Genomic DNA, 27,367 nt, shown 5'->3' with positions numbered 1-27,367 from the left:
GTGCTCGCACGGCGCATGCGCGTGGCGCAGCGCCGGGGGCGGGCAGCGATGGCGGCAGCCGTGGGACTGTCGTCCTCGCCGGGTTCTCCCGCTGTGAGCGAGCTGTGCCAGAACAGGCGGGAGATCTTCCTGGAGGCCTCGCGGCTGCTCCTCACTTACGCTGACAACATCCTCCGGTGAGCGGGGTCGCCGCCCTTGGTCCGCGGGCGGTGCCGCAGGGTCCCGCCGGCCTCTCCCCGGCTCCGCGCGGCGCCTTCGGTTCTGTTGTGTAATAGCGGAGTTCAGAAGCGTATTGCGTGTTTTTGTCGTGATTTTAAAATTCATGTTGCTTACCTAGAGGTGTAGTGTTCTGGATTTCTGTTTCTTTCATTATTGCTGGTTGGTTTGCTTTGAAAGTTTAGGAGTTTGTGTATTAAACACAAAGTGATGTCTTATTCCTGATTCTTCACCGTAGGTGGGTATTAAAACAAGTATTACTGTACTGAAAAAAGTGTGTGCATAGCAAGTAATTTAACTTGTTTAAAACTTTATTTTAACTTCATTTTAACTTCCTTGTATTTTTTTATTTTATTTTTCTTTTGCCCTTTGCTTCTGACTTCGCAGGGTTGGTACCAAGAGTTAATTATAGCTGAATTTCTGCGAGGTGGCTCTGTAGGGTGCACATACACGCCGGTACATGTGATTGACCTTGATGTCTTCCAGCAGCTCGAGGAGTATGGGCTGCTCCTCCCTGTCTATATCTGGCTCTTAAACCGCTTGTAAAAGCTGCTGTGTGACCGAGAATGCCGAGTCCCAGGCTGGCTTCTTTTAAAGAAAAAGGCGAAAGAAGAAGGTTTTTAAAAGAGTTGACAGAGGAAAGGGTAGCTGGGAGGTGGCACAGAGACCACAGTCCTTTCACTCAGTACCAGGCAGTTTAGCACAGCCTCCACGGTGGGACTAGAACCATCCAGCATTAACCTGAAGGGTTCAATTAGAATGCACCAGGTACAGGGGGATGTGAAGTTGTCTCTAAGTGTCTTAGCCCTGCTGGGTATGACTACAAAACACGAATTCATGAACATAAGTTGCAAGCTAAACTTTAGCACCAGCTGGTAACTCTCAAAGTAGAAAAAGGCATTTATAATGTCAAAGTTTTATGTAGGTTTCACCTAAGTGATGTAAATGAAATTAAACTTTAAAAAAAAAATTCATAGTGAAGTTAGCCTGCTTTTAAGTGTTTACTTAATTTGCAAATATAATTATAACTTTCAATTTGCTCAGGAATCCCTATGAGGAAAAATACAGATTAATTCGGATTGGAAATCCAGCATTTTCCACAAGGCTGTTGCCCGTCAGAGGAGCAGTGGAGTGTTTATTTGAGATGGGGTTTCAAGAGGTGAGTATAATGTGGTAACTTCAGGTGCCTTCATCAGTTTACATAGTAAAATTTAAAATCCGAATTTTTTTTCTGCTTCTCTAGTGGCAAGGCAAATTTTAGGGCAGTTGGTATATTCTTTCAATCCTTGCCTGTAAATATCTGTAGCTAATCAGCTAAGAATTTAGATGTGGCTGCTTCAGAAAAATGGTGGGCTAACCTAATGCATAACAAGATATTTTTTTTTTTGCTGGTCAGGCACAATGATGGTTTACTGAATGGCTGGATACATATCCATGCTAGCACAAAGGAAGTGGTGGGAAGCAGGGTGGACTGTTAGGTGAACTAACAGTGTTGCACTATAAATAGTAAAATGTGTGTGTGTGTGTATATATAAAATTAAAAAAACATAACACTATAATAGTATATTTATGTGTATTATATATATTATATATTCAATTAGTTATTATTTTATTATATTTTATATAATTATATAAATAATAAAAATGTAGCACTATAAATAAGTGTTGAAACTGCCATTTTAAAGAGAGGAAAAAAAAAGAAAATTAAAACCCTGCTCTTCTTCATGTTCCTGCCATCAGTAGAGCCCTGTAGTGATTTAGGTAAGGGAAGCTGATCTGATTAAAATTTAATCTTCCAAAACAAAACCAATTTTTCAGCCAATTCATAGTGCTGCTGCACAAGTCCTTGTGTTGTCATGACAGCAGTGAAGGGCAATAGAGTGACTGTTCAAGTAGTAGTAGGAGGGTGAGTTCTTCAAAACCCATTTTTAAAAGTTACGAAATGTAATCCTAAAATAGTGTTGAGTGAATCTTGATTCTGTTTTAGTCAGAAAGATGTGTTTCAAAGATTGTTTTGTATTCTCAAGTGGTGCCTGTCTTGGTTGAACTTAAACTGCCAAAGCTTCTTAAACTAGAAGTAGTTTTTGTAACCACTGGAAGCCTGGTCTGAAAACCCAGCTCTTGTTTAACGGTGCAAAGCTCTTGCTTTGCTTTAATTTGTCTGATGACACACTTCTGTATGGCTATGTACATCATGGTACTTAGGTCCAGCTGTCATGAGACCTCTCCCTTCTCTTTGGGTGAAGTTAATTACTGTAATTTTTTAATTGAAAGAAAAAGTATGCTGAAAGAAGAGGTGACTGCAGAGGGAGAAATGATCTGTGGATTTTTTCTCTTGCTGGTGCTCAGGAGACTTTTAATGGTGTATTTTAGCAAGGAGGTGGGCAGTGTAGCTAGGGAAGCACTCAGGCAGGTCTCTGGGAGTGTGTTGGCTCAGTCTTACGGTTATTGTGTCAGTCAAAGCTGGAGCTCACAAGCTTCTCTTCAACTGCATGGCTAATATATTGCTCTTTCTTTTGTTTCTGCTTGGTAATGGCTTGATACATTCCATTTAGTTTTGTGGTGATTTTAAGTGTTAACATGAAGTCTCCATCTAGAGTGATATGTGACCTCAAGTAACTGTGGGTAAACAAGTCAGCTTAATAAATAGAAGTGCTGCAGTGGTAGAAACTGAAACTATTAAAGGATGAGTGCTTCAGGATATTCTTGTTTTTAGTAACCTGTTTCTTTATGTTAAGTACACAGGTATTTGATTCTGTCATAATTACTGATCTCATGTTACGCTACTGGTAATCATGTTGCAGTCAAAAATAAAATCTAGAAATCAACCCAGGTACCACTTTTAATGAGAGTAATATTGCTTATCTGAAAAATTAAAACTTCGATGTAAAACATACCAGTATGTAAGAGAATTTCCAGCAGATGCCATTCTAGGGACTTCTTCCTTCAACATTGAATGTCTTCCTATGTTGCCTAGGATTTCACTGAGGTACTGTGGGAACTGAGCATTAGTTGTTCCTTTCTGTTGTTGCTGCTTTCTGTGTCACACCATAACTACATAGCCGACAAATGGTGCTCTGCAAAATAAGTTACTAATAAAAGCATATTGTTATGAGCCCTCTTTCTCTAGATTGACTTTAGGTTTTTGATCTGGTAGGCTTCTGAAGCTGTGAGAGGCTTCAACTTTCTATTGTAAGGGACCTAATCTAAAAACTTGAATACTGCCAAGCCTTAGGATGCTAGCTTCGAATAAGCTGTTAACTATAGCTACAGATCATTGACCAGCTTAGACTTGCATTAACTGCTGAATTCATTTGTCTGAATTTCAGGGAGAAACTCACCTGGTTTTCCCTAAGGAAGCTTCAATTGACCAACTACGTAAAATCAGAGACTTAATTGCTGGTGAGAGGAGTAGCAGACTGAATGAATCGAACCAAATCCACAGATCGGGGTCCTCTGAAACTGTCACCAGCACTCAGACAGCTGTACAACGGCCTTCGAGACCTGTTGACTCTGTTCTTGCCCCTGCCCATCAGCAACCAGAAGCATCACTTGTGCAATCTCTTGAAATGGTAATTATAACCTGCAAACTTCATAGGCTCATTAATCTTGCATATAAAGAATGAAGAAGAGGTAACTATAAGGACAGGTTGCTCAGAGAAACTGAGTAGTCTCCTAGAGCAGCTTGGTCTTTTCTCATAGCTAATCTTGCTTTAAGAAGGTGGGACTAGACTTACTAATTCCCCAGTGGTTTCTGAAGGTTTTTGAATGTTTTCTTCATTTTACATGCAACTTAAGCATGAAACATGCCAAAAATAGAATATTAGCAAGAGATTTTGTTGAAAATGTCCATAAATATTCTATTGATCCAGGGTGTCAAGAAAAAAAGCTTATACGTATTGAAAAGGAGCAGCAAGATGGGGAGCAAGGGTGAGAGTGGGAAGCTAAGACTAGGGTTATATTTGATATTTGAGAGCCAGCAGAAGAGCAGGTGCAGAATTGTAATGTTTACAGTTATTGGTGTCTTGGTTCATGCATTTTGATCTCTATATGTAGCCTGTGAGGAGGGCTTTCTTTTTTCACATGTGCCTGTCATTAAAAACAAATTTAGCCAGACAAGGACAAATTTATAGTTATTTAGGCTGTTTCCTTTGTCCAAGAGGTTGAGGTGAAGTTCCTGATCAAGACAGAACAGAGTCCTTTCATCTGTTGTTAACTGGCCTGATGGGAGAAGACTCAGCACCTCAAACAACTTTGAAAAACGCCTTTTGATAGAAACTTTTAAGGGTCCTTTGGTTTAACTTTCTGAGGTGTTTTCTCCTAGAACCAGTGCCACTTTAGTCTCAAAGTTGGTGTAAGATGAGTCCTTCCAAAAGCTCACTTCCCATGCATCCTTAAACGCAGGTTGCATGTTTTAAATTATATTATCAGTATATTATTGGATATGAACTAATATATACTGTTTTTTCCCAGTATCTACACAAGTCAGTGACTGAGAAGCAGCAAAGTTTGAAGTGATGGCTTTTGGGGATAGAGAGCACTGAATGACCCATCCTTACACCAGAGGTCCTTTGAGCAAGGTGCTGGTGTAGGTTGTCTTGAGACATTTAATCTAATTATGTTAGCATGGCAGTAGTTGCCTTATAATATACTGACTGGATTTCTTTTACTTTGGGGATTTCTGGGTTGTTTTTTTTGGCTTGCTTCTAGATTTTTGCTGTTTCAGCCACTTCTGCAATGGTGGTTGGAAGTAATTACAAAACCTGTAGAATGATTTGCTGCTGTTGTACTGCTTAGTACTGGAAGCTTTAAAAGTTGATCCTGCAATGACAACAATGTTGCACAATGTTGACACAATTAACTGCAGTTAATCCTTGCAATTTCTAGGTTTTTGCCCCTGCATGTGTAAGCCGTTGGGGTTGTGGATCCATTTCTCTGAAACTGTTAATTTTCCATGCTTCCATGCCTGGGTGGTGGGACCAAACATACTACTATTTAGAGACATCAATAATGCAATGTTTGTGCTCTGTTAGAGTGCTGTATTTAGCAGATCTCTACAGGGAACTCTACTGATAGGTCTCTGAGCCATTGAATTTGGTCTTTATAGTCTGAATTGATTGGGAGGAGGTCTGGCAGCGACTTGGCCATTTTGCTTGCACAGCAGTGGGGGGTTTATTTCCAGTGAGTATGCTGCAGGGTTATAGTTTTATTATTGTTGTATGCACTGCTGACATATGTCAGAGAGATTTAGAGTTGTTTCTGTAGTGCAAGCATTTTTTTCTTGCCTGTGTGTTTCACCTGTCATTCATGGGAGGCCAGGGAAAAGCAGCTTATTTGAAACAGAAATATTCCTAAATGCACAGTTCTAGGGACCTAGCCCATCACTAATTTGCTTGATTGATTTCTTCTGCATATGTTGTCATAAAATATTCTTGAGACTTGGGAAAATGGGAGTTCTGGCTAGTTGTTAATCCTGTTGGATCGATTCTGATCTGTTTCTGAATGGCATAGTGATTACAGGAGGAAAGATATATCCAAACTTAGAACTGCAGTGAGGTTTACCTCGCTTCCAAGATTAAATGCTTGCATAACACTTCCTACAGTGGCTTTCATGAAATAGGTTAAGCACTGGTGGTTTTGCCTCAGAAACCTGAATTGTCAAAGAATCAGGGAGACTTCCTGATGTGCTGAGCAATATCCCTGCATACCCTTTCAAGAAGCTGACAGACCATGAAGGTCTTGAGGCCTTTGTCAGTCTCTAATGTCCCTTGCTTTGTTCTTTCAACTTTCATTAAAGTGAATCTGGACACAATGTAGTTTATGATGTTAAACCAGTTACCTACAGCTGATGAGCTCCAGGAAGAGTAAGACTGGCTCTGTTCTATTTTAGCAGTTACGAAAACTAAGGACTGATCCTGCAGTACTGGAACAGCATAAAAACAATCACTTGTAATTTAAGTGCTCCTCTAAAAGAAATTATCTTCTGAAGAGTTCTCACACCTGGGTGTATTATATTGCATTTGCTGCCAGCCTCTCAGGAAAGCATTGCATTTTTGATTAAATTAAGATGGTAGTTAACAAGGCTGGAGGCTGAAACATGATGTAGCAATAGGGAAAAGGTAATTTATCAGTGCCACAGGCTTCCCCCAAAAGTATGCCAGACTCTTACTTTAAAAATCCCATTTCACTTTCTGTATTGTTCCCTTTTAAATGGGAACAAGTAGTTTGCTGAGATACCAGCTTCATTACTATCAATTTCAGTATCAATTAAAATAGTTTTAGTATCTATGTGTGTACATTATTGGGTGCAACATGCCACTCGTGACTCACAGGATAATTGAGTGAAAAAAAACTGGTTCTCATATCCAGTTGCTACTGAAACAGACTGGGTGGTTTAGTGGTTCAGTGTCTATAAAACCTCTATCAGAGCTGATCTGTAAAAGAAGGAAGTAGAAACAGACAAGCAACATTCATGAATAAGAAATATTAAGCAGAATTCATCAATAATATAGTCCTATAAAGCAGTATAGCAGTGTCCAGAAAATGAAAGTGATTACATGTCTTTTTTGTGGATTTTGAGTAAAAGACGTCCAAAGGAAAGGTGTGGGGGATTAGGTGGGGAAGAGAAGTCAAAAACTTTCCCATTTGAGATGTCTTTAAAAACAGTTTTCTCCCTTAGTACACTTTTCACTCAAGACACCATTCAGAATGCTCAGAGATGGCAAGACTGGCTTTACAATTTGGGTGGTGGTGGTCTTCAGTTTTTCTTGATTTCTTTGCAAATAAACATTTCACCTGTAAATAAATACATAATGTAAATATGAATTATGTAATGTAAATATGAATTATGTAATGTAAATAGAATTATGACTTACTTTAACTAAAATAGAAGAGCTTGGTTATTGTGCCTGAAGGTGAAAGTTAATAAATCATCTTGTGACTGAAAATCCTTTTGCAGGCTGCAAACATCTTGAAAACACTTCAAACAAAATTTGAGAATCTTGTATTGATGTATGAGAATCCTTCTATTCAGCAGAAAGCACTAGCTGCAATTCCCCTTCAGGAATTGAAAAGCAAGGCTCAGAAAAAGCTAGCACAAGCTACAAGACTGGACAAAGGTAATGCTGCCAAGTTGAAGTGTATATGAAAGCAGAAATGTTCTTTCAAATGTACATTGTTGGTGTGTGGTCGGCGGTCTGCAGGTTCCAACTGCTGTTTCTAATTTGGAATTACCTGCTTCATAATTTACTACTTTTTTGTTTTTGTTTTGCTTTTGTCATCCATCTATTGCTGCTTTTATGTAGAAATTTCTGACTCCTAATTTCTGAATTAGTAGAAAAAGGTCCTGGGGAAACAAATGTTGCATTGCTTGAATCTTGAGTCAAATAGGTACAACGAGAGGAGGGGAGCTTCTTGTTCAAGTAGTCATTGTTACGAAATTCTCAGAGTGCAGTTTTCCTGCACATACTACAGTTCTAAATTCAGAATAAATTTTTAAATACAGCTTCTCTTTTTTCACGTGGTAATGGTGAGATTTTGAATGAGATCTTTCCAAGATGCAGCCTGATAACAAACAAATGATCACTTCCCTTGCAAATGCTTAAATGAATAGGGTTATTCCCTCTTCTTCTTGGACCTGGATATGAAATGTTGGCATAAATACTTGCGACAGCAGTGTCTAAAATTTCTGTTTTCTTCATAAATGTGAATTTGTTTGGAATGTATGAAGTTTTTGTCAGTTAAAATAACATATTTCTGTTTTCAGGTGATGGTTTTAGGGTTGCTTTAGTGGTATAGTGAAATATTACTTCTATAGGATAAATATTAAAAAAAAAATACAATTTCAAGACCATATTTAAACAAAAAAAATCCTTCTCACTGTGAATCTGTGATAGACTGTTTCAAGCAGTTCTGCTAACTTTATGGAAGTGCTGTTGGTTTGCAAACCAAAAATAATCTCTTCAAAAAAATAATCTGTTTTTTTTTACAAATTACTTTGTTGTGTCTCATATGGCCACACAGTAATGTGTAATTGTGCCTTTGGCATTAAGGAAATTTTTGACAATGGAGTTTCATAGTAATTTTTCTTCTTTTATAAAACTGTATTGGGAAGTGAGAAACCATGTGAGCTAGTAAAAAGCATTCTCATTCAGCAGCATAGGACAATACAATGGGGAAAAGACACATAGCAGTAATAAATTATACAAGGAGAAAAATAAATAACAAGCCTGCCTCTTAGACTCCGTTCTAATACTGCTGTGCACATTGTTTAGAAAAGGGGAAGGAGGGGGGAGGATAGTGTTCCGGGTGTTTCTTCCCAAATCATCAAGCTGACTTAGTCAAAATGTCTTCCAGACCTTAATTTAGATAGGAATAAAGGGGAAGGGATGGAATTCCACTGTTTTGCATTGTGACAACTTGAAAGCATTTTTCAAGAGATTTATGGAAACATTTGTTTTGGAATGGACTCTATATGAGATGTTTGGGATATTGGCTTTCAGCTTCTTTGGTTTCTATCCTGCTGCATTAAGACTGCCACCTCTGGGAATAAATACTTAATGCTAGGGGACACTTGTTTTTAGGATAGGCCTTGCAACACATTATGAGCATTTTTGGCTCATAAAGACTATACTAGGAGGATTACAATTATTTGATGGGAAGTATAGCTTTGATTTTACTATTTCCCTTTGCCACATTTCATTAGAAAGATGTACTGAACAGTCAAAAATAGCTGTGTATCACAGCCAATTGTGGTTTTTGTTCCAATAAATCACATTTGTCATTTTTCCATATGATGTTTTAATGAAGGTTTTATTTTGCAAATCAAGGGAAGAATGTTTATAGTGCATAGCAGTTATATTTTCACAGATGGGTTCTAGTTTGAATGTTGTTATCCAGGAAAAGAGAGTATGGCCTGTGCTTGAAATCTTCTCATTCAGCTTTTAGCAAAGAGTTTGAATATACAAGCATATCCTTTCTGTGAGTAGTAAGCCTTTCACTGAGTGTTCCAGCACAAAGGTTTTCCACATACATGAGTAAAAATGGAAATTTTACTGTAATTATGAGTCAGATATTCTTGTTTTTATTAACAGATGATCTCTTCCCATGCACTTCATGATCTTGGCAATGAGTGTTTGATAGTGTTAGTGCTCCTACAGAGTCTTTTGTACCAAAAATGGCTACAACTTCAAAGCAAGATGTGAAATGAGCATAAAAACTCATCTTAGTTTTTTTTTTCACCATCCTGAAAAAGGAGCTAGTGCATAAATGTTTAGTGCAACTGCCTTCAATTTCCTTTAAACAGCATTTTTACAAATTTATTTTGTATGTTAATATTCATTAGTCAAACCTGTCTGCACTGTGACTAGAGTAAAGCTGTAATGCACAAAAATAACCAGGCAGTAATACCTATGATTGCAGTGTGGCCTAGATGATAAAGGTACTAGGAAGAATTATTTGAATATTTATGTATCTGAGAAGGAAGAGTATCTCTCTGGGGATTGCATTTGAAGATTCCAAGGAATTTAAAGGAATGGATCTCTCTTGAAAAGTTGGATTTTTAAGATTTGTTTTTTAGGTAAAATGGGGGTATTTCCAGGTGTCAGAACAGTGAGAGTATGCAAGTGGGTTCTAACACCTGTTGTAAGTAGGAAAATGGGCCAGAAGAGTCTGGTGTGGTAAAATCATCTAGAGTAGAAAACAAAAGACATCCTGTGTCTACCATGGGTAGCTGAGAAAGGTGTTTATTTGCTGAAATTAGAACAAACTTAATGTGTTTGCACGGTATATATGTATTTTCTACAATAATTAAGCTGTGTTTGTAGAAAGTCTGTTTATAGAAAGCCTGTACACCTGGTTGTTTAGACTGCTGCCAGTGTCTGGTTCTTTAGGATTTTGAAATCAAAGCAATTGTTATTCCTAGTTTAATAGCTAAGAATAGGAAAATATTTTGGAGCAGAACAATAAGTCTCTGTTCCAAAGTCCTGGAAGAGTATGAAGGGCATGAGGAACTTCACCAGGCTGAAATGTAAATCTGACTCGTTTTTCTGAGCAATTTCTTACTTTCATTTTAACTGTAGTACTTAGGACTGCAGTTTTTTGCTCCTAAGTTTGAACTTAGTCTTGACAATTTAGATTTTCTTTTTTGTATGTGTTTTAAGTAACATATGAAGCTTTTTAATACAGTTTTTATATTTAAAAGGATATATATTTAAAAGGATCCTTATATATACAAAAACATATAAAGGCCCAGAGATGCTGATTTGCATGGGCACTGTCAAGTTCAACTAAATTACTTTTACTTTTTCATTTGAACCATGTGTTGTATGAATTTTACAGGTGCACATGTGAATGAAGAGGACTTCTTATTGTTGGAGCTTCTGGATTGGTTTAAGACTTCCTTTTTTCGTTGGGTAAATAGTCTTCCTTGCAGCAGGTGTGGTGGGCAGACAGAGCCTAAAAGTGACTATCTGTTGCCTACTGATGATGATCTAAGGTGGGATGCCAGTCGAGTAGAAAACCATTACTGCAACCAGTGTCAGCTCTGTAATAGATTCCCAAGGTGAGCATACAGACTTGCTATCTTTTTTTCTTTCAAGAAACAGCTTTGCATTTGTGCATCTTGTGAACAGGTGAGAAGTTGTTCGTTGAGAGAGTAGAGAAGCTGTTTTAAGTAACATAATAGAATGTTTGATGAACCAGCAATTTCTCTACAAGATTAGAGATTTTTAAAAACAATATGTGCTTTCTCCTATGCAGCCTTGTTCTATTCATGCTTGTCTGGCTTGGTTGGGTTTTTTTAATGTTAATTTGATGAACTACAGCTTCCAAATAAAATATGTTAGTATTGGCAACCATATGTAGGTAGTGCTTTGTTACTGCACAGAAAACTTCACTTCTATAGGAAATCACAGTGTAATGTACATCTTTTCCTTCATCTGTATCAAAAGAGCAAATACACAATGCATTTATACTTCTGTGATGTTTAGACATTTTGCAAGCTATTTAAACGACAAGCATACAAAAGTCATATTTTAAGATGTCTAAATCAATTTTAAAAACTTAACCAGATTCATTTCATGGCTGCTATAAACATATAATGGAATCATGTGAGTTGAGGTAGCATTCTGATCAGATGCATTTTCTGCAGTACAGCAATTATTTCGTGGACTGCTCGGTACTGAAGTCTGTTCAGATCATCAGAACACCATGTGAAGATTTCTGAAAGGTGAAATGTATTTTTAGTTGTTCATCTTTTGTGTTGCTTTTGTCCTGTAGGTATAACAACCCTGAAAAACTTCTGGAAACCAGACGTGGACGCTGTGGCGAGTGGGCCAACTGTTTTACACTGTGCTGCAGAGCTGTAGGGTTTGAAGCAAGATATGTCTGGGACTGTACAGGTATTCTGGAGTCTTGTAACATTAATACAAACCTGTTCAAAAGAAGTTTATGTATTTTATGTCTCTCAGATCATATTAGCCATCAGGCAGCGTGTGCAGTTACGCAGTCAGCTAACAAAGACAATATACATTCAATTTCCTGTCTTGCCTGATGAGATGAAATACATTTCTGCAAGTAAGGTCAGATGACTGACTTCAGAATGATACAATCTTTAGCTGATCTAAGGGACTGTGATCCTAAGAAAAAGGAAGCTTTGGTAATGTTTCTAAATGTAGATGAATAGAAAACATGTTCTTTCACCCGTTCCTTCATTTAATAAATCTGAAAAAGTTACAATGTTCTGCAAGATTAGATAGAGGCTCTATCTTCATAAGTGTTCATTCTTGGCCTTTGTTACACAGATCATGTGTGGACTGAAGTATATTCTTCATCTCAGAAAAGATGGCTTCACTGTGATCCTTGTGAAAATGTGTGTGATAAGCCTCTTCTTTATGAAACTGGCTGGGGAAAGAAGCTCTCCTACATAATTGCATTCTCCAAAGATGAGGTAGGAGTAGTGATGCTAATAATAAACAAACTTGCCCTGAAGCAAGTGTGCAATGTATTCCACCTTGGTGTGATTTTCAGAATTATTGTAGAAAAACATACTTTCTTTAACTAGCCTCTTTAAATGAAGCAAGATACGTGGAATTTTTTGGTTGTTTTATTTTCTTTCACTTGTGCTTGAGGTTGTTGATGTCACCTGGAGATACAGCTGTAAACATGAAGAAGTACTCTCCAGAAGGACAGCACTCAGCGAAGCTACACTGCGAGAGACAATTAATGCACTAAATAGAACGGTATGTGACTTTTCTTCAGTGGGTTTCTGAGAGTGAAACACAAGTATCTGCACAATGTGAAGTCCTCAAACAAAGGAATGCATTTGGTAACCTCATAGGAATTTCCATGCACTGTGGATATAAAAAATGCTGTTAATTACCCATTTTTCCCTGAATACATAGAAATCAGTGTGTGATGAACTTACTGGAAATAAGATAAATGATGGTATGTAAGATGATTGTCATATTATCTCTTATATACACAGATATGTGCATATATATTATTTTTCTTAGGAACTTTGGAGCAAATTTGTACTTGCTAGGAGTAAACTGCAACTGCTTAGTAACTTACGTAACTTAGTAACTGTGTGGACTCCTTCGGGGTGACTGAATGTTTTCCACATCAGTGCTGCTATAATTTGAAAACAGTGGCATTTACAATTGTAAGAAATGCAGGTTTAATTTGATTCTAGTGAGTTTTTAGAAGCACTAGGAAGGGAGAGGAAAGATTCACGGACTGTTTTGAAGCATTTCAAAAGGTGTTGATACTATCAGCAGAGTTTTGACTCAGAGCCATGTGTATTTACATTGTTCATGCTTAACATCCCAAAAGTACATGGAGCCATTTGCACCTGCATGTCATGTTTGCAGAAGCTGTCTGCTAAGGTTTTTCCACTCCTACCTGGGACACCATGAACTTAGTTCAATATTCTATAATACCATAAAACCTTGAACCACCTTGAGGTTTCCGTTTTGTCCTCCCTTCCTTACAGGGCTAATTCCCATGCATGGAAACTTTAGTTCCAGTGGTAGTATACAGCTGATGACTTAATAAATAGATTATGACTTTCTTGAGGCCTGCTGGCTTGAGAGTTACAGCCATACATTAAGATTCTGAAGAATTGAGCTGGAGTAATATTTTGAGACCAGGGCTTGAAATCATTTTAACAGTAATGAAAAATTAGAGTCACCTAGCAGAGCGGAGCACTGAGAAGAGTAACCAGAACAGCAAGGCAAAAGGAGGTGTAGGATCAAATTGAGGAATGCATGCTCTTTGTGCAGAGTTGCAGGAATCTAGTGGTGTCCCCTCCAAGCCATGAACCCCTGCTGGCTACAAAACTAATCTGAGGGGTCCTTTCTTCTGATCTTTTGGCAAAAGAAACCAATCACCACATTCTTCACCTCCACAGCTGTCTGTATGGAAAGAACTTTGGAAATAGGGCACTAGTGAGTTGGAAAATTTCCCTGACAATATTGATGGAATCAGAAAGCTATGACATCGTTGTCAATTCAGTGATGTCACTGTAGGATCATGCTCTGTTTCACTTAAAAAGTTTAGGAAACATCTGTAAAATGTGTCATTGCCATCTCTAACAGATGGTGCTTCATGTTGGTCTGTTTCTTACTCCTTTCCACCTCCTTTACAGGACTATGTTAAGTACAGGTCTCCTTTACAGGACTCAAGCTGACATGAGCACTTTTCAGATGAAGAATAGAATAGAATATCTGATCATAGAAGAACAGAATTCTGGTCATACTTTATATGAAAATTTAAAAATAATAGAGGGAAGAAAGTTATACCTGTGTTTCCAGTACCTCCTCTGTGTTTTTCCTATCTCTCTTTCCCTACATGTGAAAAATCCCAACCTTTTCATCTCTATGCTGTTGCTTTCCCTGCTGCTTTCCAGTGTTACTAAAGCTGTCTTGTAATTTTATAAGACCATCTTTTGTCAGTCTTTTTAATCATATCCTATTCTGAGGAGCAAGTTACTCTCTCTACAATACAGTGGGGAAACAGGGGACTTCAAAAAGTTGGTGTTCAGGATTCTCCATGTTGTATTCTGCATTCACAAAGGGCAAAGGTAACTCCTCCCTGGAACTTCAAAGAAGTGTTAGAGCAAGTTTCTGTTACTCCATTCAGTCACAAGCCTCTAGCCAGTATGGTTTCCTTCATTGCAGCTTATTCAGACAATAACTGTTGTAGAGGCCTCCTCTAAATTGCCCTTTTCCCATCATCTCCTACAGACTGTCTCCACAGTCGGAGGAACTAGTCTTTGTACTGCTTGGTGCAGAGGTCTAGTGCTGTGTCTTTTAGACTCAATTTTTCTAAGTTACAACTAAGGAGAAGCACAGTGTGCAGTACACATTATCACCTGAGTTAATGAAAATGGAGTCTGAGGGATCATTTTTGTCTTTCCTGCATAAAGAGCAAGGGCTGTGGCTGTTACTTCTCTGGATGTCTGTCTGTTCCATTGCCAAGCAGAGGCCACACAACAGTTCAGAAGTTGTTGAGTGGTTTGCCTAGCAGACAAGATTAAATTAATCTCTTGTGTACTTATTATACTTCTCAAAAATAATTTATGTGTTTTATCTGGGCCAGGCGTTCCTAAATGTGTGTATAGCCTTTGGATTACCCACTATCTGATGATATTCTGTAGTACTATAGCACACACTGACACAAATCTTCTTCAGCTACTGCAATATTGCAGGCTGTTGTCTGTTATCCCGATAGAAGGTGGGGGAGGACCCTGAACTTTGACTGTTTTCATTGGAATTTGGATGGTGGAACAGAGAAGCAAATTATTTTTTTATTTGCTCTCAGCTCCAATTTTTTGGTAGTGATTATGAATGTTTCTAGTTATAGCCAGGTCAACTCTTGATAGGAAAACTAGTAATTTAGGTTGGATTGCAAGCTTTTCATGCTCATTAATGTGAGATTGAACCAGTGTTCTTTGTCAAAGGTTTAAAATTCCATTCATGCCCTCAAATTATCTGTTGCTCATCCAGCAGTGAGCCTACTTGAACTACTGGTTTTATATAAATATCTATAGTTATATATAACTATGGGTTATTGGTCTCCTGAGAGAGGAGAGTCCTTCAGGAAGCATCAACAGCACAACTCATACATGACACAGAACGGATTTTAAAGGTGCAGTTCACCATCCGTCTTAGTACCTTTGTCTGCCAAAGAAAGGTGTGGCCTGACCAAGTATGTAGAGGGTAATACCTTGAAACAAACAAATAAAAAGACAACAACAACAACAACAACAAAAAAAAACCCAAAAAACTAAAAACCAAATAATCCAACAAAAAAAACCCCAAAAGCGCAAAAGCAAGAAGTTTGAGCCACGGCAGCTGGAGTTTTTGCAATCCGTTTCTGATGACAATGTCATTGGTAGGAAATGTACAGGTTTCCCAGCACAGGCTGTGTTGATGTCTGCTGAGTCTGAGTGTTTGGCATGTTGAACCTGCTGCATTTCTGTGCAAGAGTCTGCTGGGTGGCAAGAGATGACAAGAATTAGCATACTTGGGTTGTGCTCTTTATACTTGAGGGACTTACTGTTTTCTTGTATTATGCATGATGAGGTGTGTTTTCTGAAGCCTTTTCATGTTGAAGCACTGCTCTATAACAGGTTTTTCAGCTGTTGTTACAAAAACTACACAGCATGCAGTGCTCAGCATGACATCAGTGATTTCAGTGGTGATGACCACTGACACTGGGTTTCCACTACATCAAAGTGCTTAAAGGAAATTGTGAACTGGTGTTGTTAATTTAGGATAAACCATATCAAACTTCTTCTGAGCTGAAGCAAGATCAGTACTGCTGCATAGGGATATCCTAAGTGTCAGGGCAACTGTTAGATTCAGGAAGGCCTGATGTTTCATAGGAAACTGCTGCAACCAGTGCTTGTCATCCATCAACACAAGTAGAGGTGTGTTTCTCCCCTTGCTGTGTTAGAACTGGTATTTGGCATCTGGAATATGTTCAGCTGGAGCTGTTTCTCATCATTTCTCTGTATCTACTTTCCTGTATACAGTTCCACATTGTTGACAGGAACAAAAACGGTCTTCAGATGTTTCTTTTGTGATCTCTATTAGCAAAACTAGCTGGGATCAGAGCTGCTTTTGAGATAATTTAAATGCTTATCAGCCTCAAGTGTCAGGTCCCAGTGGGCTGAGTGTGCATGCCTTGGGTGATCACCAAAGCAGAAAAAGAGATGTGTGTAATCATTTACATACTCAATGTTGAACTTATTTTTTTCAGTCCCATGTGGGTTTATTCACAGTTAAAAAACTGAAAAGCTTCAAATTCCAGATTTGTATATTTGACATGAAAGTCATGTAGACAAAAATACTAGCATATCAATGAAATTTTAAAAGTTGTTTACCAGAAAACTGCTCATCGTTTTATTCATGTAGTCAAGGAAGACACGTAATTCTTTTTATTTTTCACTAATTTTTCTGGAACTAAGTTTTTCTTTGTTTTCTGACATCTGAAAAATGGAGATGTCAAGGTTTATCTATGACAGAATCAGTGAAATAACTCTTTGAAAGACTTTTATTTGGGCTTAATCACAAAACCAAAACTGTTGTCAACCAAGTCACTCCACCTTCGAGAATTAAAATTTGACCACATGTGATTCTTGCCTTCTCTTTCCTCCAAATAATATTGAGAACAGCTATGCTACAGCATACATATGAATAGCTGTAAAAACTGTTATGGAAGTGTTTTATTGTCCAAGTAAATATTGAAAACAAAGGGCAAACATTATTTTAAAAGAATTCCACATAGTGTCTGCAAGTTCTTAGAGAAAGCACTGTAGTCACATAACTGTACACTTATGACTGCTTTATATTTCTGTCTGTGGTATAAGTTTAATGCTTCTAACAATTGGTCTAGACTTTAAATGTTTGTCTGCTTTTTCAATTATGTTTTTCCCGGTTAGTGTCACTCTAGAGCAGAATTACAAATACCATTTTTTCAGAATGTTTTCTTTTTTCCTAAATGTCTTTTTTTTCAGAGACAAAAGTCTTTGTCAGAAAATAGAAAAAGAGAGCTCCTGGAAAGGACTATTGTGGAGCTTGTTGAGTTTATTTCTCCGAAAACACCTAAACCTGGCGAATATGGTGGAAGGACATCAGGCTCAATGGCTTGGCGAGTAGCCAGAGGTGAAATTGGTCCAGAGGTATTTAACTTTTGCACTGCTGACCATCTTAGAGGTAGCTAACTAAGGCTTCATTATTATGATCTGTAAAAAAAAAAACATGGTAGGTAGCCAGATTCAGCTCAAACAAGTGAATCTTGCAAAAACATCAGGTGAAAGTTTGATGTGAGTTCAGTAGAGGTCCACAGGTAATTTTTGAGAATTAATGGTGGAGAATTGATTCTAATAATGTTTGGGACTCCTTGATGTAAAGTGCATTTTGTTCTTAAAAGTTAAAAATACCTTTTTTATTTAAATTAGTCTGACAGAAGTAGAAAGTATGTTAGTTGAAAAAAAATGGGAAAACTGTAAAAAATTTTTGTATTTGTATTATTAGTTACTTCCAGGTTTTAACCAATAGTAAGTTTTGACCAACTATTTTTGTTAATCAATTAACAAAATTGGGAGCAATTAGAATTGTGTAAATTAAGCAATCACTTAAATAATAAGCTTGATTGATTTTCACATCAATATTTTTTTACTGTTTCCAAAAGCAAGACTTAATTATTATTTATTTTATGCTAAGATACAGTTTCCCAGAACCATAATAATATTTAACTTGAACCATAATAATATTTTGCTTTGAGGATGCAAAGGTGTGACATCAATTTTGTAGCAATCCAGTCATGTGGAATGTCTAATTGTCCTAAATAGAAACACTTAAATGAAATTAATGAGTTTCTTAGGATTGTCTAATTTTCAGAAACTAATAGTTTATTGCAATTCTCTGTTGTTTGGAAAACTTAATTTCTGAAACTTGTAAGAACAATGACTTAAAAAAAAAATAATACTATGATGCTATGAAGTTTGTACTTTAAGTTTTTTGAAGTTGGTTTGTAAACAGGTATACACAAGCACCTGTACACAGTACTCACAGGTTTGCTATTCAGAATAACCATTTACTTATTGTACAGGCAATGTATTCAACATATAAATTTTCTGTTCTGAAACCCTAATTTCTTACTTAAATTACATTATTTCATGTTAGTTTGGTAAAAAATTACTTCTAAAGGAAATTACATGAAAATTTAAAAAATAAAATTACTCCTCCCCTCTGGAAAAGTTACAGGCGTACTGTAGGAAACTGGTTTAAAACATTTCTTCTGCAGAAATGATTTTGTGACCTCTCTTAAAAAGGACTTTTTTTTTTTTTTCACTTGGCAGCAAAACTGAATTGCAAAACCATGACATACTATTTAAAAGTAACATAGTCTTGGGGGAATTTAGGCATTGGGGAGTGAAGGTGCGTCTGTTTTTTGGCTTTTTCAGAAAAGAAAAGAAGTAGTTTTTATTCCCTCTGAAAAGGAGAAGACATCTAAACTGTTCCATCTCGTCTACAATGTAATAGATGATAGTTATACACGGATTTCCAATAACAGTGAAAAAATAAGTGGCTGGGAAGCAGGTGTTTGGAAGGCAGAATCTGTTTGGAGAAAGGTTGAAACAGATTGGAAAATGGTAAGAATAGGAATTATTAAAAGCCTATAATGTACAGTAAAATTGTGGTAACTCCAGTAAAACAGAAAACCCTTGCCAATGTTTGTATTCAAAACCTCTCTTGGTGCTCATAGAATTTAGCTGATGTTATAAATGTGGTTGTTAAGATTCAGTAAGATGGCCAGATGGTACAAGAAATTAGAAATAAATACAACTTGTCTTTCAGAAAGGATGATTGAATTCTCTGCAGGTAGGTAAAATCCTTGCCAGAAAACCAAATTTTAAAAAGTGGCTTCCTTCTTAGACTTTTGGGAAAATGCTGTTTTATTGAAAAGCAGTATTTCTATTGAAACAAAAAAGGTACTTGTTGTTTTTAAGAGTAATTTTATAGTGTATATCTCTTTGATATACAGCCAAAGGAAGAAATTGTCATCCTAAGTAACACAATTCCATCTGCAAGAAGACAAAAACCTGTCAGTTATCCAGAATAATGTATACACTGCCCAAAATCTTTCCCAAATGTCAGGACTGAGCAGCACAAGAGTCATAGGCTCTAGATCTAAGAAGAGAACTTTTACCTGTGAAGTGGGAAGGGGTTGTGTACTAGCAAGCAGCTTTTCCCACGACAGCAACCAACTGTGGAACAGAATGTTCTTGTCAGGGACTAGAGCATGTTACTGCTTTTTTCCTTTGCCATTTTACTAGTCTGAAGGGTCTCTGACCAAATATTCTTCTAGCTTCCCACTGATGAAAATGGAGCTAAGTATGTATCTGCCTTTTGAGATTTTCTCTCCTGGGTCTGTACATAACTGATTGGCAAAATGTAATGGGGGAATAACTTGAAGAGGGTATGCTGCACTAAAGAGAAAGAATAAAGAGAGAAACAGGAGAATAGTGTGAAAGATGTCACAATGGAGTAAACCTAATAGTAAAAGAGAAGTAACAAAAAGCTCAGAATAAGGGACAGGTGTTCTGTTCTTCCCCAGGATCTGCTAAAAATCTGATAGCACATTATGTTTTCAATTCTGCAATGATCAGTTATCCTCACTTTTGCAAGAAACATGCTGTCCCTGCACTGAAACTAAACTACAATTTTTCTCAGCTGTACTAATCAAGACAGGGTGAGACTGATCTACAAGACCAGGCAAAAAGACTTTACCCTTATATTCAGTAACACATCCAAAGGATGAGATGATGGCATTGAGAAATTAGGAGCTACGGCTCTAGGTCTCTCTCAAGCTTGTGGGTAAGGCATGTTAGTTCTGCAGGAATTGCATCCTGCAGAAAGTGTGTAAGAATCTAAGAATTTAAAATTACTTTTCATTGGGTGTTATTTGTATAATGGGAGATAAGAGCAGAGGGAGAGATTGTTACAGGTTTGCCTGTTCTTTTTGTACAAGATGCAGCTTTGGACTTTGATTCAGCAGCTGTCCAAGAGCTTAAAAGCCAAAGTAACCTTTACAGAAGTACTTGGTAAACATTTATTATGTGATGAATGGCAAGGCATTTAAATCTAAAAGCCACAGAAAATATATCTGTAAGCATTAGACCAGGAGTACCAGAAAAGAACCATTTGGTTTCATGGTACACAATGCAAACAGGTACAAGCCACAAATTGAGTCAGATTACCCAGAGATAACCTGGTATCCAGGACTCAAGCAGGCAGACTACAGTAAATAATAGTGTAAGAACCTGTAGATCTGAAGTCCATGGATTTGTCAAAGGCTTGTTTTCCAGAAGAATTGCTGCAGTGGAAGAGAATTTGAATGAGTTGGTTGGTTGGTTAGGTTTTTTTTACCTCTGAATTCAGACATCTTTGAAATAATACTAGAAACAAAACAACCAAATTTGAAAGTTAGAGGAAAGTCAAGAATAAACAAAAGAAATCTTTAAGTTATTTTTTTCTGATTAAATGCTTGGCTATTATAATGAAAGATGAAACAGACTAATGTCTGAGGCTTTTCTAGTGTTCAAAATTATATTTTTAGTGCCTTTCAAGCAAGTAGTATTTAATGGGGTGTTTTGGCTTCCTTATTCAAGTACAGCAGCTCAGCAGGATCTGATCAAAGGAAAGCTCTTGCTAGAACCACATTAAAAAAATGTGTGGAGGCCAGCACCTTAGTGAACATTAAGATTACATTCACATGAAAACAGCTTAAATCATTAAATTTTCATAGGTGGTCTTCAGTGGAAGTCCTCATACCTTTGGGGGTTTTGAGCTTTCTTCAACATGAAAATAGTAACACTAAAATTTTATTTACTAGTCTGTCAGTGACATGTCTGTTTTAGGGTGTGATCTTTCAAAAAACAAGCTACTGTGTTTTATCATTTTATTCTGGGTTGTGTTTTCAAGATTAAAAAATGAAGAGCTGACTAAGTCCACTCAGTATGATATTAATCAGAAGCTTGGACATGACAGAATTTTTATTAATTTAGGATTCCAAAAGGATCACGGTAGTTTGGACTCTTTAATCAGTAGTGTCTGTTATTTAGGTTTACTGATAATAGATGTTGGACTTGCCAGGCACTTGTGACCAAATTCTTGAGAGGGTTCATAGTAATTGTAATGAATGTTAATATGTGAGCGTGACTGTTCAGCCAGGTGAAGTTTAGAACAGCATTGGGACTAAATTAAATTTTGCAAAGTTGTAGCAGTTCAAATAATGTTAATGTGGGATTTACAAATGGCTGGCATGAATGATTTGCTTAAACTGAGACACATCAAGTCCTAGGAGAAGCAGTGTGCAGGCACAGCTGAAGAATCTACTGATTGCACAGTTCTTTTCATCAACAGTACTGAACAACTGAAGTGTTCTGTTCATTTAAAAAGATATCAAATTCTCCTTCTTTAAAATTAATAAACTTAAGTGTTTTTGTGGCTTGAAATTTGCTATGGATGTTGAAATAGCAAGGGGCTATGAACATGTACAATTACCTAACTATGGAATATACTTGAGGATGAAGAAAGAGGTTTTTTGTATAAAATTGTACATTTTTAAAGGTTCAGGGGCTTGACAAAGAATGAAAGTGTGTTATCTTGAGATTTTTATGTCGTTGTTACAAGGATTAATTTGGTGTGTTTTGGTCATCTCAGTTTTTGACATGCTGGTTGTCTTCTTTCCGTGTAGGTTTATTTAGCTCGAAAAGAAGGGTCATCCTCTGCTTCCATCAGCTGGAAGTTTGAGTGCAAGTCAGTCGGTCTAAAAATAGATAACATTTCAGTTAGGACAAGCAGTCAAACATTTCAGAGTGGAAGAATACAGTGGAGACTTTGCTCTCCTACAGCAGAAGTTGCTCTGAAAGGAGGTAAGTCTGGAATTTAAATAATGAATTATATCATGTAGCAGAGGTGTAACTGGAAATAGTTTATGTGGAGAGAGTGTGCAAACATTAAAAACAAAATATGAATATTCTTTACTTTTCCAACAGTGTTTCTTAGCAAGGCCAAGAAAATACTGTGCATTTAATTCAAGCTGGTACAAAACTCAGTTTTATTAATATACACTACCTTAACAGAGCAGGGCAAGCAGGAGCAGAGAGTTAATACAAGATACCTGTGTTTTACTAGGAAGGATAGATACATCTGTGTCTGGTGGCAAATGAGTAAGAGTAGTCGCAGCTGAGATCCTTAAACATCAGTTACAGCTTAGCTTTTTTAACGTGTATTCTATTATTATATACTGTCTGGGGCTGTGGCTTACTGAATTATTTATTTATCTTTTTCTCCAATAGATAAAAATCTTTGCTCCTATTCAGATTTTTCTGGAGCAACGGAAGTTATGTTGGAAGCAGTTTTAAATGGAGGGGATGGTGAAGCTGCATGGCAACACACACAGCTGTTTAGAGAGAGCTTAACAGGATGTGGGGAAAATTGCTTGGAGATGATTATAAAACTCAGTGACCTCTGAGAATCTGAGCTGCAGAAATGTACTTTGGAATCCTTGAAGACATTATACCATGGATACAACGTGAAGATTTGGTTGGCAATTCCTCTTCATCCTGCTGGCAGCTTATTTCCTGTTTCACTGCTTCCATTAAACCAACTTGAAACTGCACGTGTACTGAATAGGTAAACATCACAGTGAGAACCTCTTTGCTATAAAAACACCAAAATTAAGGGATTGAACCATAAAGTACCCTTAAACTTTACAATGAAAAGGAAACAACATTTTTAGGAAGCAATACATGATCATAGAAGCACAAAGCAATTGTAATTGATTTTAATTTGGAGTTTTGGGATTGGCTTGCTGGTTTTTTTGGGTTTTTATAATCTATTTGGAAAAACAGTTTGAATTCTGTTTTCCAATTACAACAGATGCTTGTGATGATTTTAAAATATTTTAAGCAATGTTAGAGGATTTAGACATTTTTTAAAAAATTTGATTTTGTGTAGTATCCAGAAGTGCTGAAATTAAGTTAATTTCAAGATTGCTTCAAAATTTCCTTGTTAGATGTCTAAGTGTTAAACCCATGTTTAATACCTAGAACTATTCAGAAGCATGATGGTTGCTGGAAAAAATAACCTCATTTTGAAAGAAGTGTTCATTATATACCTAAAATTGTCATGGCCTGTGGTATGAAATTGAGGCTTAAAACTGATTAAGAACATGGTATTTTTTTCTATGAAAAAATAGGTTATTCAATATAAATACTTTTTAATGATATTAATTCAGATTTCCTAATAAATCTTTTTAAATGTAGGCATGTAGGTTGAAATCCTTTTAAGCTATTGTCTTGACTTGCTTCAAATACTATTCCCAGATTTGATGTAAAAGCATATACATTTTTTTTCTGTTCAATTAATGCAGTGTTTAAATTTATTTTCAGTCGATATAATAAAAAATACTATCCAGGAGATGTCAGATGTTGCTATGAATAAAGCATGGAGTGAATGTTCAGATTAGATAATCTTTTTCAGAATGTGAGGAAGGCCATGCGTGGATTATACAAGAGATTTTCTATTACAGAACTAAAATGCAAAGTTCAAACTATGGTTTTATTTTAAAATAAGTGAGAATTAAGGATGATGATCTCAAGATCAGTATTTTTAAAGATTTTCTTCCTTTTTCTGACCTTTCCAACCTCTGTATTGAAGTGTTTGTCAGAAATAATTTATGTTGAAATAAATGTTTGCTGACCTTTGAACAAATCTAAGCAAATATAAAACTATTCAGATTTTATTAGAAAACTGCATATGCACAGTGAACACAGGCATCTTAAAAAATAGTAGATTATGGCAGCTCAGAAGTGACAGAACAATGTGTGATGGATTATATATCCTTTACTTCAGAATGTAAATGGAGAGTTTATGAGGGGAATTAAGAGTTGGGGAATCACTGTAATACAGTGACAGGGTATTGTATTGTACACACTGGAAGGGTGTTTATCAGTGCTTCACTAATGCAAAGTGAATTTGCCAGTCTCCATTTTAAACTACTTCTGTGTTTAGTTTCAGTTAAATGTCTTTTCTGAGATTTTGACTAGGAGCCAAACAGAAAATTATTTTAGCCTAATATGGATACTACATTGGAAATAAAAAGGAAAAGGAGGAAAACTCAGGTACCACCAATCAACAAAAATGTTTCCACTTAATATTTTGATAGCTGAAAAAGTTAGTGCTTTAAGGCAGAAATTGTTTTTGCAGTGGAATTGCAAAAATTCTTAACCTTGAGGAGTTGCAGAATTCTTTAACTGCATCTGATAATTTGAAATCAGAAGGCAAAATAAATTTAAAGGTAATAAAGTAATTTTCTAATAGTTTTGATCAGAATCTCTGGGGGGAAACGTAATAGCTGTAGATAACTTAAAACAGTAAAGTAATTTAAGTCAATTTTTAAAAAGTTGCAGTGAATTAAAAAGATGGAAAAATGCCTTGCCAGTCTAATTAATGAAGAAGTACTTCTGCATTTATAAGATCACATACAATGAATAGATTTTAGGAAAGAATTAATAAATAAAACACTCAGGCTGAATAGAGCTAATATGAAAAATTTAAGTGGAACTCCTTCAGTTGTCTTTTGGAATACCCTATAAACAGTGAACACATGAATCTCTTCATAGATAAGGTGTTTTAAAGACACTAATTTCCTGTGTTGTTCTCCATTTCAGCTCAACTCTTAATATATTTTAATTAATTATTTTTTTTAACCAGAGGTAACTCCTCATCCATAGTTGTTTAATGTTAACGTAGAATATCCTGAATTTGCAGTATTACTTGGCATCAAGATCTGTGCTGCAATCTGCTATAAAACTATGGTTATTAAGTTATGCTGGCAGTGGTACAGTACTGGGTGAGTGGTAGATGTTGATCAAGGCACATGTAGGTAGAAATCAGTGCTTACTCAACTTTTTATAGAGTACTTGGATAGTAGATAACTTTTTATAAGTTTGAGGAGGTAGAGATAAAAATGGGGAAATGAAAACTACTGTTGCCTAGAAATGGATGGCTTAATACAGGTAAAATCAGCAATGTTTTCTAGGATCCAGCTTAGTCAGGTATATTTTAAAGAACTGGCTGTCGACCGTGCCATTCGTGGGTGCCTTCCAAGGTTGCAGCTGAGGTCTAACAGTGAAATCTTTTCCATTAAAGTTTACATTAATACTATACTACCCAGTTAATGCTTGCAAACTAATTTTGGGGTGCATGGTTTCCATCAGAACTATGTGGGAGCCAGGCTGTGCACAGAATTCCTCCTTTCAAACAAACATTTGTTGTACTGTTGTCTGTCTAGAGTTGGTCATCCAGCTGTTGATTTCTTCATATCCTGTTTTGATACTTCATGCTTAGTAATTTCCTACAACACAGGAAGTTGCTGGGAAGATGTGTCCTTAAAATATATGAAGGAAGCCTCTTCTAGGCAGTGTAGAAAGAAAGAAGAGGCACAAAGCACAGGTATGCAGGAATCAAACTAACTTTGGTATAAACTATATTACTTAAAATGAGAAGCAAGTAGTGAAAATTGTCTTGTCTGATCCTGTATGAAAATCTGTCTCAACTTCTGTTATCCTTGGAAGATTTTTCACATATAGTGGGTTGGATTTAAGATATAATCCTTATTATGTGCAACATCAGGAAATGTAGAACACTAAAAATAAAGTGTGTTTGTCTCCATAGTGCGGTGGAATGAAAACAGATGGCAGGCAGCACATATGGCTGCCAGAAGCTGGGAACACCCATTTGCAGAGTTCTTGCAGCTCTAAACAAAACAAGCCAAAACAAAGGAACTCCAAGAGGGGTAGAGATTGTTCCAGGCAGATATGAGGATATCTGTCCTCCACGCCCACACTCCTCATTTGTTTACCTTTGGTTGCTCAAGCTAGAAGTGGAAGTATACTACTAGTTAAGAATTTATTGGACCTTCTTAGTATTTGTCCAAACTTAGCATTTCTTAAGTACAGGCATTATTTAAAATCTCTAGTTTCTATTGTAGGTTCAAACCTCTGGGTTAGGACAAAATCTGAAGTTTTGCCAGTGTTGTCCAAGCAATTTTACAACATAAAAAATGTGCCAATATTGAAGGGAGTTTTGTATGTCAGCTTCATGTCATACGGATGGTTGAGGAGGAAATTGCAGACCAGTGTCTTCCTTAAACACAGCTGCTGGAATAGACTTGGGTCCTTTCTGTACTTTGAATATTTTGAGGGAATTTATTAAACATTATTGGCAGTAGTTGAGCTTACCTGGTGCTAGTTCTGAAGGTTCTTTATGGAGTATTACTGTTGCAAGCAATGCTTTATGCCTTGTACCTTATGGCCTCTCTAAACAGTAATCAGTGATGTAATGTGGATTATGTGTACCTCTGTGATCACTGGTCATATAGTTGTCAACATCAGCAGAAGGGAAGAGTAATTGCAATAATACGTGACAGAATTTTGGGTTTTTATGCTAGTCTTTGATATTTAATCCAAGCAGAAGGACAGGAGAATAAAAAAAAACAAACAAAACCAGTCTTTAGTAGATTGAAGCAGTTTCTTTTTTACCAAAGCTTTTTATTTCAGGAGCAGAATTTTGAGACCTCCCAGCCTATATTATAGAACTTGGGAATGATTAATTAACAGTCCAAGGTCAAGTATATATGTATTTTAGGTGTACAGGTATTATGAAATGTGTAAAGGCTTAAATGTGACTGTGAATGAGACATCAGTGATTTTCTTCATTGTTAAGATTTTTATTCTTATTCTTGGGCTTGGGGGTTTTTTTATGGTAAGCTTTGTAATTAGGCTTTAGCTTTGTTTATTATTAGCCTGCTTCAGTTTCTGCAGCTTTATTTTCTCATCTAATTTAAAGTACATTTTAATTTGCTTTAATTTATGTACAGAATTGCAGCTGTATGGTGAATACACAATGACAAAAAATATGTTGGTTTATTTGGTAAAAGGAGGTGAAAGGAATAGACGGGAAATATTCAGACTCAGCAGAAAAAAAGAGCAATAGTAATTAAAATTGATGATACCCAGAAACCAACAAAATTATGAGGACTTAATAAAATTTTATTGCAAAAGAAAATGTAA

The 27,367-nt window shown here is 36.5% G+C and overlaps 1 protein-coding gene across 4 annotated transcripts; it reads left to right on the top strand.

Moving 5' to 3' along the window:
- Positions 1-26,803, top strand: NGLY1 (N-glycanase 1). Of its 4 annotated transcripts, none has more exons than XM_015618487.2 (12): positions 1-176; positions 1,261-1,375; positions 3,546-3,788; positions 7,175-7,334; positions 10,555-10,777; positions 11,494-11,615; positions 12,018-12,163; positions 12,345-12,455; positions 17,237-17,401; positions 18,689-18,877; positions 21,985-22,162; positions 22,589-26,803. In XM_015618487.2, the coding sequence occupies exons 1-12, from the start codon at positions 16-18 to the stop codon at positions 22,762-22,764; spliced, it is 1,989 nt and encodes a 662-aa protein (XP_015473973.1). In that variant the 5' UTR covers positions 1-15; the 3' UTR covers positions 22,765-26,803. The 4 variants fall into 4 exon arrangements, with proteins under 4 accessions (XP_015473973.1, XP_033367797.1, XP_033367796.1 ...); XM_015618488.3 differs by lacking the exon at positions 1-176 and adding an exon at positions 607-984 and having other exon boundaries at positions 22,589-25,969; XM_033511905.1 differs by lacking the exon at positions 18,689-18,877 and having other exon boundaries at positions 13-176; positions 22,589-25,969.
- The last annotated feature ends 564 nt before the right edge of the window (positions 26,804-27,367 follow it).

This window comes from Parus major, chromosome 2 (genome assembly GCF_001522545.3).
Source record: "Parus major isolate Abel chromosome 2, Parus_major1.1, whole genome shotgun sequence".
Lineage (NCBI taxonomy): Eukaryota > Metazoa > Chordata > Aves > Passeriformes > Paridae > Parus > Parus major.
Note: the sequence above shows the minus strand (reverse complement) of the source record. Positions and strands in the feature narration are given on the sequence as shown.

What these genes read in the sequence shown, in the direction of transcription:
- NGLY1 (XM_015618487.2), top strand. Translation starts at nt 16, where the DNA reads ATGCGCGTGGCGCAGCGCCGGGGGCGGGCAGCGATGGCGGCAGCCGTG. An exon ending in ATATGTCTGGGACTGTACAG is followed by an intron (nt 11,616 to 12,017) that starts GTATTCTGGAGT and finishes TTTGTTACACAG; the next exon opens with ATCATGTGTGGACTGAAGTA. An exon ending in TTGAAACAGATTGGAAAATG is followed by an intron (nt 18,878 to 21,984) that starts GTAAGAATAGGA and finishes CTTTCCGTGTAG; the next exon opens with GTTTATTTAGCTCGAAAAGA.